Source organism: Grampus griseus (genome assembly GCF_964374135.1).
Source record: "Grampus griseus genome assembly, chromosome: 3".
Taxonomy (NCBI): Eukaryota; Metazoa; Chordata; class Mammalia; order Artiodactyla; family Delphinidae; genus Grampus; species Grampus griseus.
The window spans coordinates 146994182-147007670 of record NC_139019.1 but is presented as its reverse complement, the minus strand read 5'-3'; the positions used below and the strand labels follow the sequence as shown (position 1 = coordinate 147007670).

General features: G+C 40.6%; 1 protein-coding gene across 1 annotated transcript in view; it reads left to right on the top strand.

Moving 5' to 3' along the window:
• The first annotated feature begins 523 nt into the window (after positions 1-523).
• UBTD2 (ubiquitin domain containing 2) overlaps positions 524-13489 on the top strand; it is a 57054-nt gene continuing 44088 nt past the window's right edge. The window contains exon 1 of the mRNA XM_082650563.1: positions 524-703. Coding sequence (XP_082506689.1) covers positions 634-703 — 70 coding nt within the window. The 5' untranslated portion in view covers positions 524-633. The remainder of the gene's footprint in view (positions 704-13489) is intronic.

The window sequence follows — 13489 nt, the reverse complement described above, 5'->3', positions numbered from 1 at the left end:
CGTCTTCGCCTCTCCCTCCTCCACGCCTGCTTTCCACGCCTAGTCCCTGGGAGCGATCGCCCGGTCACCTCCTTTTCTCCAGCTCGGAGGCCCCCTCCTCTTGCCTCGTCGCCTCCCGGCTACCCCTCCGCCCGCGGCCTCGCCCGCAGCCAATCAGTGCGCGGCCTCCCGCGGCCCCGCCCTCCCCGGCTGTTCCGGGGTGGCCCGGCTGAGGCCAGGCCTCGGGAGTGGAGGGCGGCGCTGCGGCGTGGGGGCCGATGGGGCCTGGCGGTCGGGCGGCGCCGGCGCTGGGCTCGCCTGGACGCGGGTGTGCGGGTCTGTGAAGGGGTGAGGCGGGCGCTGCGGCTCGCCCGGGATGGGCCAGCCCCGGCCTGCCGGGGCCGAGCCGGAGGCGAGGGCGGCGCGCGGGACAGGCCTGCCGGGCGGGCGGCCCGGGGACTGAGGTAGAAGTGGGCGCGGAGGAAGGGGCCGAGCCAAGGCGGTGGGTGGAGCGGCGAGGGGGGCGGAGGCTGGGCCGCGGCGGGCGAGAGGAGCGGCGCGCCTGTCCGGAGCTCGGCGGCGCCGGAGGCGGCAGAGGCGGCGGCGGGCCCGGACGAGCGCCCGGAGGTGGCGGACGAGGCGCCGGGGGCCCCCATGGGCGGGTGTGTGGGCGCCCAGCACGACTCCTCGGGCAGCCTCAACGAGAACTCGGAGGGCACCGGAGGTAGGTGAGCGCCAGGGGGCAGCCTCGGCCCCCCATTGTTCCCGGCCAGGCCCGGCCACCTGTCCCGGCCCCTGCGGGCCCGCGGGCCGCGCGGCCGGGGTCCCCGTGCCCCTTTGTCATCCCTGCCTCCACGTCACTCCCCGCGCTCCGCTTCCGGCCACCCCGCTGGCCGCGGGGTCGCCCCCTTTTCTCCCTGGCCCTCGATAAAGCCCTCAGCGCTCCGGGGGTGTAGCCCTCGGCCTCTCGATCCCACCGCCTCGGCTCGGGAAACTCGGACCAGAAACCGCCTCTGGCCACCTCACTCCCTCTCCAGTTGGTTTAATTATTCAGGAACAGGATGGCGGCGCTGGGGTTGCAGAAAAGCCAATTGATGGGGGGTTGGGGGGAGCCTGATGCCTTCCCTCCGACGCGCCCGGTCACATCTCTCCGCACCCGTCCTTGTTCAGCAGAGTTGGCTGGTCTCAGCTTTCCTGAGTTTCAGATGACAGCTGCCCTGGTTGGTTCCAATTTGGCCATTTAAACCTGCAAGTTCCTGGAGCTCGGCCGGGGAAGTCTCAAGCGGCCACAGGCATTACTTTAACGAGGGGTGGGGAAACGGTCTTCTCGAGTAAAACGTGGCTTCTTGCTACAGCCCGGGGGTGTTGGACCAGTGTCGGGGTGGGCTAGTCAAATTCCTGTCAGTCTTACGTAAAGGAAAATATGTAGGATAAAAGTACAGATGCCTGAGAGTCCGTTTACCCTAGCAGAATCGGTACTGTAAAAGTTTTTGTAACATGAAACGCACTTCTTATTTATTGTAAAAAGCAGTTTGCTGAGGAGAGTATTTTAATGCAATCGGTGTTGTAGTATAGCAGAAGAATAATACAGTGAATTCTACTTTTAGTTAAATGATCTCTTGCTGAGTCCATTCTGTAGCTTGTGTAGAGGACAGAATGTTTTAAATAAGAAATCGCTTTTAGGAACAGCAAAGATGACAGTGTTGGTTTTGTTCCAACCTTGTGTTAGACGTCTCAAAATGTGGGGCATAAGTTCCTAGACTAAGTCGTTTGGGGATGGGTGAGTTTACAACTTTTTCTTAACATGCTAGCTAGCATTTAGACCAGCTGCTTGCCTGTCACTAAGCTCCATCTATAAACCATGTACATGAATGGTTTGGCTGATGAATGTCCTGAATTGCCTGATGTTTAGCCATGCCACTTCATTTAAAATGTATGGGCATCCTGTATGTCTAAGTCCTGGGTAAATGGTTTGAGAGCTCAGCGAAGCGTGTCTTGAAAAAATCGTCCATGAAAACGGTACTTTATAGTGCATTTCAAGTCAGAGCATAATTACTCAGTGGCACATTAACAGTGAGATTTGCCCTGAAAACAGGGCAGGAAGATAAAAAGGGCATGATTGAAAACACCCTTAGGTTAAAATCAACTTGGGGGTCAGACGATTCTTCCTGCGGTTGAGGTGATAATTAATGGTACTGAACTATAGGTGGTGTTACTTTTTAGTAAGTACAGGTAGTGTGCTTGTTATAGGTAGTGTTTAGTTTTAATTAAAAATTTTCACACTTATTTTAATATTACAATTTAGCGTTTTTCTATTGTTGGTAATGCACTTGAACCAATTTATGGTTTTATGGCCTTTTGGTAGTGTGACTTATGACCAGCCAGGCATTATTAGCATGGGCTTTTTAAAGCAAGAAGTATTAGCTTTTGGTAATTTATTACCAATGGTATCTAGTTAGATAACTATAGTATCAGTTTCTTTGAGAACTGAGTTCTCTGGATCTTAAGGTGTGCTTTACCTTTTTGAAATAAAGTTTAGAAAAAAGAAACCTCAATCACCAAACCTCTTTATTTTTTTTCTGGAGAGAAGGCATGACCCTAATGTAACTGGGGTAAAGGAATGAGCTGTGTGGCATAAAAGGATTACTTCTGGAATTTAACTAGGGAGGCCTTTATTCTTCATTATTGTCATGATAGTTAAAGAGTTAATTGTGGTTTAAAGGAATTAGCTCAGGTGAGGGTTTCAGGTTAACATGTTAAATAGTTTCTTGCTTATCATGATAGATTTTTGTTGGGAAGGGAAAGACTTTTTCCTAAGGGTGTTGGCACAGATCCTTCACTTTTCAGACGTACAACAGTCGTTAGTAGTTTTAATCCGGACATATTGGCCTATGAAAATTTTTTTATCAGCATGGAGTTAAGTACAGTTTCCAACGCTTTTCATGACAGATTTAATTACATCCACGGTATAGTGCAAACATCACCGTTTTAGTATGGCTTCACTTTCTGAATATCAGCAGACTTAGTAAGATGACTAAAAAAACCCAACTTTTTTCGCTATTTGAGATACTGTACTTTCCCTTTCCCTCTGAATCTAAGTCTCTTAAGTATGCAAATAATTGTGTGTATATGGAGAAAAACTTCCTTTCTAGGTGGATTAGTTCTTTGAAGAAATTTGAGAATTTTTTGTAAGAGGTTATAGAATATGGAAATTGCTTAATTCATGTTATAGGATTTGTGTTGTCTATTGTTTTGGAATCAATTGCTGTATCTTCTGGCATACCTTGCCTAGAATTCAGTTTTTGAGTTTCAGCTACTTTGGCCATTTTTTAAATGCCTAATTTTAATCAAGAAAGGTATATTACAGGAGTTATGCAAGATCATTTAACAGGTCTCTCCAAGCTTCCACACTCCTAGAATTTCCAATTGTTTTGACATTTGTAGACAGCATATTTTGTATGGTTCTCCACCTTATTATGACATTGTGATGCTGAGGTTGGCATGTAGGTCCTCTAGACAAGGCTCTAGCCCAAGGCATTTGCTAAGTAATTAAATCTCTGAGGATTTTTAAAAATAAGAAATATGTGAAGAAAAAACAATAAAATGAAATTCATTGAAGACAGCCAGTTACCTTCTTTTCATATTTTGATCATTTCTTTAATGAAAATAGTGATGTACAAAGTAGGTTCTCACTTTCTGGGTGTGTCATTTATTCTGTACATTCAGTGATATCCCAAGATTACTGACCCAGGCGGTCACCAGTTTCCAGGTTTACAGGAGGATAACTCTGAATGCTGAACATTGACTGCTTTATTTCAGAGTGTCTTGAGAATATCATGGAATTCTTTCAGCTATCCATTTATAGCAGCCTTAACACCTACTTGATGAGAACAGTGGTTTTTGAGTAACAACAGCTACCATTTATCCAGTATTTATTATGTAACAGGTGCTGTGATTATGTTCTCATTTAGTCTTCAACAACTCTGGGAGGTGGATAGTATCTCTGTTTTATAGATGGATTGAAGCTGGGAGAAATTAAATAACTTGCTTAACATGGCATAGCTTACAAATGGCAGAGTCAGAGCTTAAACTCAGGGCTATAATAAAGAATGCTAGTTTTTTTCTTTTTTTCTAGTTTTATGTTTTAAAAATTTTAGTAAAATACATATAAAACTAGCCACCTTAACCACTTTTAAGTGTACAGTCCAGTGGCATTAATTATATTCACAACGTGCAACCATCATCACTATGTATTTCCAGAGTTTTTTATCACTCCAAACAGACTCTGGATCCATTAAGCAGTATCTTTGCTCCCCTCCCCTCCCCACCTGTGGTAACTGCCGATCTATGTTTTGTCTCTGAATTTGCCTGTTGTAGATATTTCATATAAATAGAATCATACAATGTTTATTGTTTTGTTGGTGGTATATTTCACTTACATGTCTTCCAGGTTTATCCTGCTGTAGCAAGTATCAATACTAAATCCTTTTTACAGCTGAATAATATTTCATTGTATATATATACACCACATTTTGATTATCTCTTCATCTATTGATGACATTTGTATTGTCTCCACTTTTTGGCTGTTGTGAATAATGCAGCTATGAACTTTGGTGTACACATAGCGGAGTCCCTATGTTCAGTGCTTTTTTGATATATACCTAGGAGAACCTAGGAATTAATAGGTCATGTGGTAATTCTGTGTTTACCTTTTTGAGGAACTGCCAAACTTTCCTACAGTGGCTGTACCATTTTATATTCCTACTAGCAGCATACAAGGGTTCCAGTTTCTCCACATTTTCACCAGCACTTGTTATTTCCTGTTTTAAAAATTATAGCCTTTCTAGTGGGTGTGAAGTGAGTGGTATCTCATTGTAGTTTTGGCTTGCATTTTGTAATGGCTAGTGATGTTAATGTGCTCATTTGGCATTTGAATATCTTCTTTTAATAGATAGAAATGTCTACTTAAGTCCTTTGCCTATTTTTTGATTGGGTTGTTTGGGGTTTTGTCGTTGTTGAGTTGTAAGAGTTCTTTATTTATTCTGTATATTAAACCCTTATCAAGATACATGATTTGCAGATATTTTCTCCCATTCTGTAGGTTGTCTTTTCACTCTCTTGATGGTGTCTTTGATGCACAAAAGTTTAATGAAGTCCAGTGTATCTATTTTTCCCTTTGTTGCCTGTGCTTACAGTTTCAGTTTTAAATATGTATTTAATCCTTCACTGATGGAGAAAGAATAAATCTATAACCAGTAATTCACAAATTAACATTTGCTTTTTTAACTATGAATAGAAAGCTGTTTTAAGCTTATTTCCTCTGTCAGATCTGGTGAAAAGGTTGATTTGCAGTGAAATGGTTTTTATTTTATTTTATTTTTTATAACTATTTATTTATTTTTATTTTTGGCTGCGTTGGGTCATTGTTGCTGTGCGCGGGCTTCTCCTTGCATTGGCTTCTCTTGTGGAGCAAGGCCTCTAGGTGCGTGGGCTTCAGTAGTTGCGGCACGTGGGCTCTAGAGCGCAGGCTCAGTAATTGTGGCTCACCACCGGCTGAGTTGCTCTGTGGCATGTGGGAATCTTCCCAGATCAGGGGTTGAACCCTGTCCCCTGCATTGGGCCACCAGGGAAGCACCTGCAGTGAAATGGCTTCTAAAAAGTTGACAAAGGTAATCCATTAACCCGCTTCAACTTCGTAATTAAGAGGCGATTGTTGTATTTTCCGGGGAAACATTTTAAAATCAACAAGCACTGAGTACCCATAGTATGCCTAACTTTGTATTGGTTGCTGTTGTTCCAAAAAAAGGAATCATTATCCTATTTCTTGAGTATGTCAGAATCCTTTTTTAGGAAAATGTAATAAAATATGTACACATGAAGCAACTATAAAGCACTATTTAAACAGATAAAAATACCATTGAATAAATTGTGCACATGCTGAGGGAATAAAGGAAAACAAAGTGGCCTCAGCTGCTCACAGGTGTGGTCCCTCAACCAGCAGCATTGCCATCACATGGGAGCATGTTAGAAACACAGAATCTCAAGCCCTAGCCCTGAGCTATTGAATCAGAATCTGCATTTTAACAAGATTCTCAAATGATTCCCATGCACGTTAAAGTTCAAGAAACACTGATAGAGGATTGCTTACAATGGGAAGAGACTGGAGTGAGGAACCCGTTAGGGTACAAAAAAAAATGGCAGAACTTGGTGATTTATTGGATGTAGGGATGGATACAGAAAAGAAAATACTATGTTTGTGAACCTGGGTAACCAAGAATATTGAGGTGGCTTAAGGTTTAGATGACAGAAGAATTTTTAAGTTGAGATACCATTTAGGATGGTGCAGAAGTTTAGATATGGAACTCCTAAATGTTGAGGATTATGAATGTGGATTTTGGAATCACCTGGGGGATTGACTGAAGGTGAAAAAGTGAATGATTGCTGTGAGTAAGTAAAAAGAGGAGGAAAGTACTAAGAATTGAGTCATGAAAATTTCACAAAAGGTAGAGAAATGAGAATCACCTCTCAGGACCTGACCATAGTAAGTACTTAGTATACTGGATTTTGTTGAATTATTGGGAAATGGGAGAACAGGTCTGCCTGTGAAACTGATAGATCTGATTGTATTTGAACTTTTCATTCTAGTGTGGTGGTTGCAAAAATTTTAGTTGTAGTTTGACTCATATCCTAATACAAGATAGACTTTTCAGGCATCCAGCCCCAGAATATACCAACAGCCCTTTTGAGGTTGGTGTACTTCAGAACAAACACATCCTCTACAAGACATCAGTTACTTTTTTTAAAAAAAATTAATTTATTTGTTTTTATTTTTTTGGCTGTGTTGGGTCTTTGTTGCTGTGCATGGGGTTTCTCAGGTTGCACTGAGCAGGGGGCTACCCTTTATTGTGGTGCTCAGACTTCTCATTGCGGTGGCTTCTCTTGTTGTGGAGCATGGGCTCTAGGCGCGCGGGCTTCAGTAGTTGTGACACGTGGGCTCAGTAGTTGTGGCTCACGAGCTCTAGAGCACAGGCTCAGTATTTGTAGCACATGGGCTTAGTTGTTCCGCTGCATGTGGGATCTTCCTGGGCCAGGGATCGAACCTGTGTCCCCTGCATTGGCAGGCGGATTCTTAACCACTGCGCGACCAGGGAAGCCTATCAGTTACTTTCTTCTCCAAGAATATCATGCAAATCTATTCCTTATGTATTTTCAGTGTCCCATATATTATTTATACACATCATCTAACTAGGTTGCTTATTGAATTTTCTTTTGCTTCTACTCTTAGGACTGTGCCTATAGTAAAAAATGAAGCACACTGAACGTGACTAGGACTAAAGATTAAGTCTCCCCCTTTTTTATCCCTAGTGTGACAGTAGAAGTAAAAATCTTTCATATTTTTTTTTGGGTTGGTGAGCTCTGGGGCTTTATGAGAGGGATGCATAAAATTTTATACCATTTGGAGAGAGACACACTGTGAAATAGGAGGCATTTACTTGATAAAGCAGAGGGTGGCTTATTTGACTACGAGTGGAGTTGTGTGGAAAGAACCAAAAGGGACATATACAGCAGGAAAACGCAGGTTGGAAATACAGTAAGTGGTACTGTGGGTGGGTAGGTAGGTCCAGTAGGTATGAGAACTGAAATTAGGCCAGGGAAGCTACAGTTGGAAAATACTGCCATATGGGGCAAGCTGAATCCTCTTTGAGAAAAGATTTTAAAACTCTGGTTTACATAAAAAACTGACATGGTATGTTGTAGCCCCCGCCTCATCAGCTACCTTCCACTGGGCTAGTCCCACTCGTTTTCAGTTTTCTACTAAGTAGAGGGTTGAAATTTTTTCCCAGTCAAGATTATTTTGGAATTTATGTTGGAAAGACATTTTGAAAGAAGAGTCTCATTATGGATATTAAATGGGCTTTTTCATCTGATTTTGTATTTAGGGATCAGTTGCTAGTGATACACAGTATGGACAGAAGATTTAAGCCACTAGAAATGATAGGAATTGTCATTCCTTTGATTTTTGATGGCTCTAATCTGTAATACCTGTCTTTCTTATGGAGAAATTGTAATTAGTGGATTTTATTTTTAAATCTGATTTTCTTACAGTAAATGCAAAGCTTTGGCAGCACCTTGCTAGTAGTACTATACCCAGGTGAGTCTTCTAATGTGAATGATTATTGAGTGTTAATAACAGTAATTAGGAACTTTTGCCTTATGTTAATGAATTATCTCTCTTGTGGTTTTTGACCGAAACACATTCTTCTCTTGTTGCAAGGGAGCATTAAGTTGATTTTGGTAAGCAACATGATCATATTAATTGGGTGATCAATTTGCTGATTTAGTGATTCTCTCCTTTTTCCTTACTGCAGACCACCTGAATGGTTTATCTTCATTTGGTGGACCACTGCAGCTGATTCTCCCTGCCACCCCTCACCATCCCTACCCAGCTTTCTGCTTCTGCTTGTCGGGCAGTACTAGGCTACCAGCAGGCTCCTCATGTTTCACTGGTAGTTCAAGGACCATAGGTTGAGACTTTACTAATGCGTATGTACTTAAAGATGCATGTGTGTTGGCCAAGAACAATCAAGCATGTATTCATCTTGCATCAGCTACTTTGACTTGCAGGCAGCAAGAATCAAGCTAGGTTTTGAATATACTCCATGTATTGAGCTGAGTGGTTAAATATTGTTGAGTATACATTGGGTATTGTAATGCCATATTTTTGCATGTTTGCAGTAAAATTTTAGAAGTTTCCATTATAGCTCTGTTTTTAGAAATGAAATTTCTGTTGAAGGTAGCTGTTTAAGAAAAAGAGATATTTACATGTGGGGGTAATTTTATATGAATTTTACTTGAGTGTGAAGTCTTAATGATACATTTGCTCAAGACTTCAATAAGTAATGAATTAGTGACTTTGGGACTTCTCTGTTTGAGTTCTTACCCTCACAAGAAACCCTTCAGATAATTTTATGTATTTATTATAATTGGTTTGTAGGTATAAGCAAGGTCAGATTGCTTCTTTGCATTTGTTCAGATAGTTTCCATGCTTGTGGGCTATGTGACAAGAGTATCAAAGGGGCAGAGTAACAAATTGTCCAAGTCATTCAAGGTATGAATCTGCTTCATAATAAACTATCACTTTCAACTCAGGGCAAACACTTTATTTTTTAGGTTCTTCCTGAAAGGAAGAAAGCTGTCTTTTAAAAATAGACAGCTTCCGTTATTTCTAATTGCCAGCACTTGAAGCTAACTATAAGTAGAGATATAAATAAGACTTGCTCTGTGAAATCAGGTTAGCTTATGGTCTAATGAAGGAATCATACGTTTAAATAATTAGGAAAAGTTTAAAAAGTCTCTATAGCAATGAAAAAAGTATTATGGAAGTTCAAGGAGCAGTGTGGAGCACTGTCAGAAAACTTCATTGGAGAGGTGATATAAGAAGTTGGTCTTGAAAGAGGAGTAGATGAAGAAAAGGCAGAAGGGTATTCTGTGTGCAGAGGAAATTACTTGTATAGAAATATGAAAAAACATGGCATTTTGGGGGACTGGCAAGAAGCTTGTGGAGGGAATGGTGAAACATGAAGTTATTAGGGTATGTTGTCAGATTTTTGGAAGGCATAATTGACATAATCAATAGACAAAGTTGTGAGACAATATTATAGGCGATACTAGTTAAGTGGTTTAAAATTTTACTGTTTGTTTTTTTGTGCATCTAATGAACTAATTCCCATTTAATGCTGCATTCTGAAGTTATTTTGTACAAATTTCTGATGTACTAGGTTGTTGTAGTCTTTAACAGATTTTTATTCTTTTGTAGTTGTAATGGGATTATTACATATTAAACATAAAGACAAAACCGGTATCGTATATTAATGCATATATGTGGAATCTGAAAAAACTGGTATAAATGATCTTATTTACAAAGCAGAAATAGACCCACAGACGTGGAGAACAGATGTATGGATACCAAGGAGGAAAGGGGGATGTGGGATGAGTTAGGAGATTGGGATTGACATATATACACTATTGATACTATGTATAAAATAGATAACTAATGAGAACCTACTGTATAGCACAGGGAACTCTACTCAGTGCTCTGTAGTGACCTAAATGGGAAGGAAATCCAAAAAAGAGGGGATATATGTATATGTATAGCTGATTCACTTTGCTGTACAGTAGAAACTAACACAACATTGTAAAGCAACTATACTCCAATAAAAATTTTAAAAATTAAAAAAATAAAGTAGAAAAATACCCATAAAAAATATGTTTGTTTTTTACATACACATGTAGGTGTTTGTCCCAGATCAGTTGTTTTTTCTTGGGTTCCAGTTTTGTGGCATATGTAAAGAGTTTGGGCTAAGATTCTGCAGATCTGCCTGAGTTTTAATTTCTTTTGAGAAAAGGCCTGCATTAGCTGTGGTACTTTGGGCTCAGTTTCTTCTGAAGAAAAAAAAATTTTTTTTGAAAAACAGAGAGGATTAGTGGATTAGATCTTTATCAAGATATCTAATTCTTTTAAAAACATTTTTAATGATAATTTTTAAACATGTTGAGAAGTTGAAAGACTCTAGTACAAACACTTGAATACCCATCAATTAGATTGAACAAATGTGTATGTATATATACATTTGCTTAACTGTTTGAAAGTGAGTACAGACATCATGACACTTCAACATCCATCTTTAAAAAATAAAGCTCTTCTCCTACATAACAATACTATTATCACTCCTAAGAAGATTAACTGTTACTCCCTAAGATCTAGTCCATAATCAGAATCTCCCAGTTGTCCCCCAAGTGTCTTTTATATCTGTTTTTTTCAAAATAGGATCTAATCTGCATTTAGACATTGCATTTGTTTGTGTCTTTAATCTTTTTCTTTAGAAATTTATTCTTTCTTTAAATATTTTTAAAGATTTATTTATTATTTATTTTAGGCGACATTGATCTTAGTTGTGGCACACGGGGTCAATGATTGGATCTTTCGTTGCGGCCCATGGGCTTCTCTAGTAGTGGGTTTCTCTCTAGTTGTGGTGGCAGGTTTTCTCTTTTCTGGTTGTGGCGTGCAGGCTCCAGGGAGCGTGGGCTCCAGAGCACATGGGCTCTGTAGTTTGCTGCATGCACGCTCTCTAGTTGAGGTGTTCTAGCTCAGTAGTTGTGGCACATGGGCTTATTTGCCCCGCGGCATGTGGGATCTTAGTACTCTGACCAGGGATCAAACCCGCATCCTCTGCATTGTAAGGCGGATTCTTTACCACTGGACCGTCAGGGAAGTCCCTCTTTAATCTTTTTAAATCTAGAAAACCTCCCCCCCTTTTCTTCTCTATGACATTGACTTTTTGAAGAGTCTTATATTATGTACCACCATCTGGATTTGTCTTATTGTTTCCCTGTGGTGTATTTAGTGAATTCTTATAGCCTCTGTATTTTCTTTAGACTGGAAATTAGGTAGATCTAATTCTTTTTTTTTTTTAAAGATTTAATTTTTATTTATTTTTGGCTGTGTTGGTTTATCGTTGCTGCGCACAGATTTTCTCTAGTTGTGGTGAGCGGGGGCTACTCTTCGTTGCGGTGCACGGGCTTCTCCTTGCGGTGGCTTCTCTTGTTGCAGAGCATGGGCTCTAGGCGTGCGGGCTTCAGTATTTGTGGCACGCGGGCTCTAGAGCGGAGGCTCAGTAGTTGTGGCGCATGAGCTTAGTTGCTCTGCGGCATGTGTGGGATCTTCCCGGACCAGGGATCGAACCTGTGTCCCATGCATTGGCAGGTGGATTCTTATCCACTGCACCACAGAGGACGTCCCAGCTAGATCTAATTCTAACAAAATATGTATGATTCTTTATTTCCTAGACTATAGTAGATCCAAAATCCAAACTTTTCCTAGTTCTTTTCTGCTATCTAACTTCCAACACTGGGATAATCTTTCATTACGGAACAAGTATGAGCCTTTTTTTGTTTTTCATTTTTCCACGCAGAAATAATCCTGCTGTCCTGAATATCATAGTACTATTATTCTTTAGTGCTTAGTCTCCTCTCATTCTTTCCCCCAACTTTATTGAGGAATAATTGACAAATATTATTGTATATATTTAAAGTATACAATATCATGATTTCATATACATTGTGAAACTATTACCCAAATCAAGATAATTAACACATTCTTGGTAATGAGAATCCTTAAGGTCTACTCTCAGCGACTTTCAAGTATAAAGTACTGTTATTAACAGTCACCATACTGAACATTAGATCTTCATAACTTTTGCTTCTTAAAACTGAAAGTTTGTGCCCTTTGATCCACATCCCGTTCTCCCATTTTTACAATAATCTTCTATCATCGTTATTTTTGTACATTACTTACATTCTCAGAATATAAGCTGCATTGGACCTGGGACAGAGACTTCAGTTTCTTCATAGTACTTTAGGCTTAGTTAACAATTGTGTGAAACACATCTTTGACTTTATAATGGCGTTAGGGAGAAAGTGATATTTTCTTGATAGAACATTATTTAATTCTAGAACAAAAACCTTGTTAAATAAGACCATACAGTGTAATGAAAAGATCTGGGAGTCAGAATTCTTCAGTTCTGGTTCCACCTCTGTTCCCTGTATCAGTTACCTTAAATAAGTCACTTGACTTCCTGGTTTCTTAGTTTTTTTCTCATCTATAAAATGAGCATGTTGGATGAGATCAGTAGACTCCAACTTTTTAAATAGTTGAATCTTCTTTTTTAGGTATATGTTACACTGAACACTAATATATCAGTCTCAGCATTTGATTTCTTTTTATTTTGATTGTATATAGTCACTAAAAAATAAAAATAAATGATTTAGAGTCTCATAAAGTTCTGTAGGAGATTTTGTTTTTGTTTTTGCGGTACGCGGGCCTCTCACTGCTGTGGCCTCTCCCATTGCGGAGCACAGGCTCTGGACGCACAGGCTCAGTGGCCATGGCTCACGGGCCCAGCTGCTCCGCAGCATGTGGGATCCTCCCGGACCGGGGCACGAACCCGCGTCCCCTGCATCGGAAGGCAGACTCTCAACCACTGCGCCACCAGGGAAGCCCTGTAGGAGATTTTTTTAAAAGTTTGAATAACTAACACTATCAGCTATACTCAGAACTTAAACACTAACATGTCATACAGTATTATGGTTTATGTTTTACTTTCACTAAGCATTCTCCAGTTAATTTTTAAGATGAGGGCATAGGGCTTCCCTGAAAGTGAAGGTATTTCATTATTTAAGATGTGAACTTCACCTCTCAGTTCATTTGAAGCTGGAAGTGCACCTTGGTACGGTTAGGCCTTTGCTTTTCCCTACCTCTGACGCCATGTCACTTTTCACTTTTCTATTTTCTCTCTTGAGCATAAAATATTCCAACTCTTTGCCCTCAATTGGGCAAACTTGTGTTATGTTTAACCTTTCGAAATTCAGACAGTGAGTACTTCATGGAAAAGCGATTGTTGGATAAGATCTTGTATTTGTGATTTATGAAGGAGGAACTAGAATCAGAAGA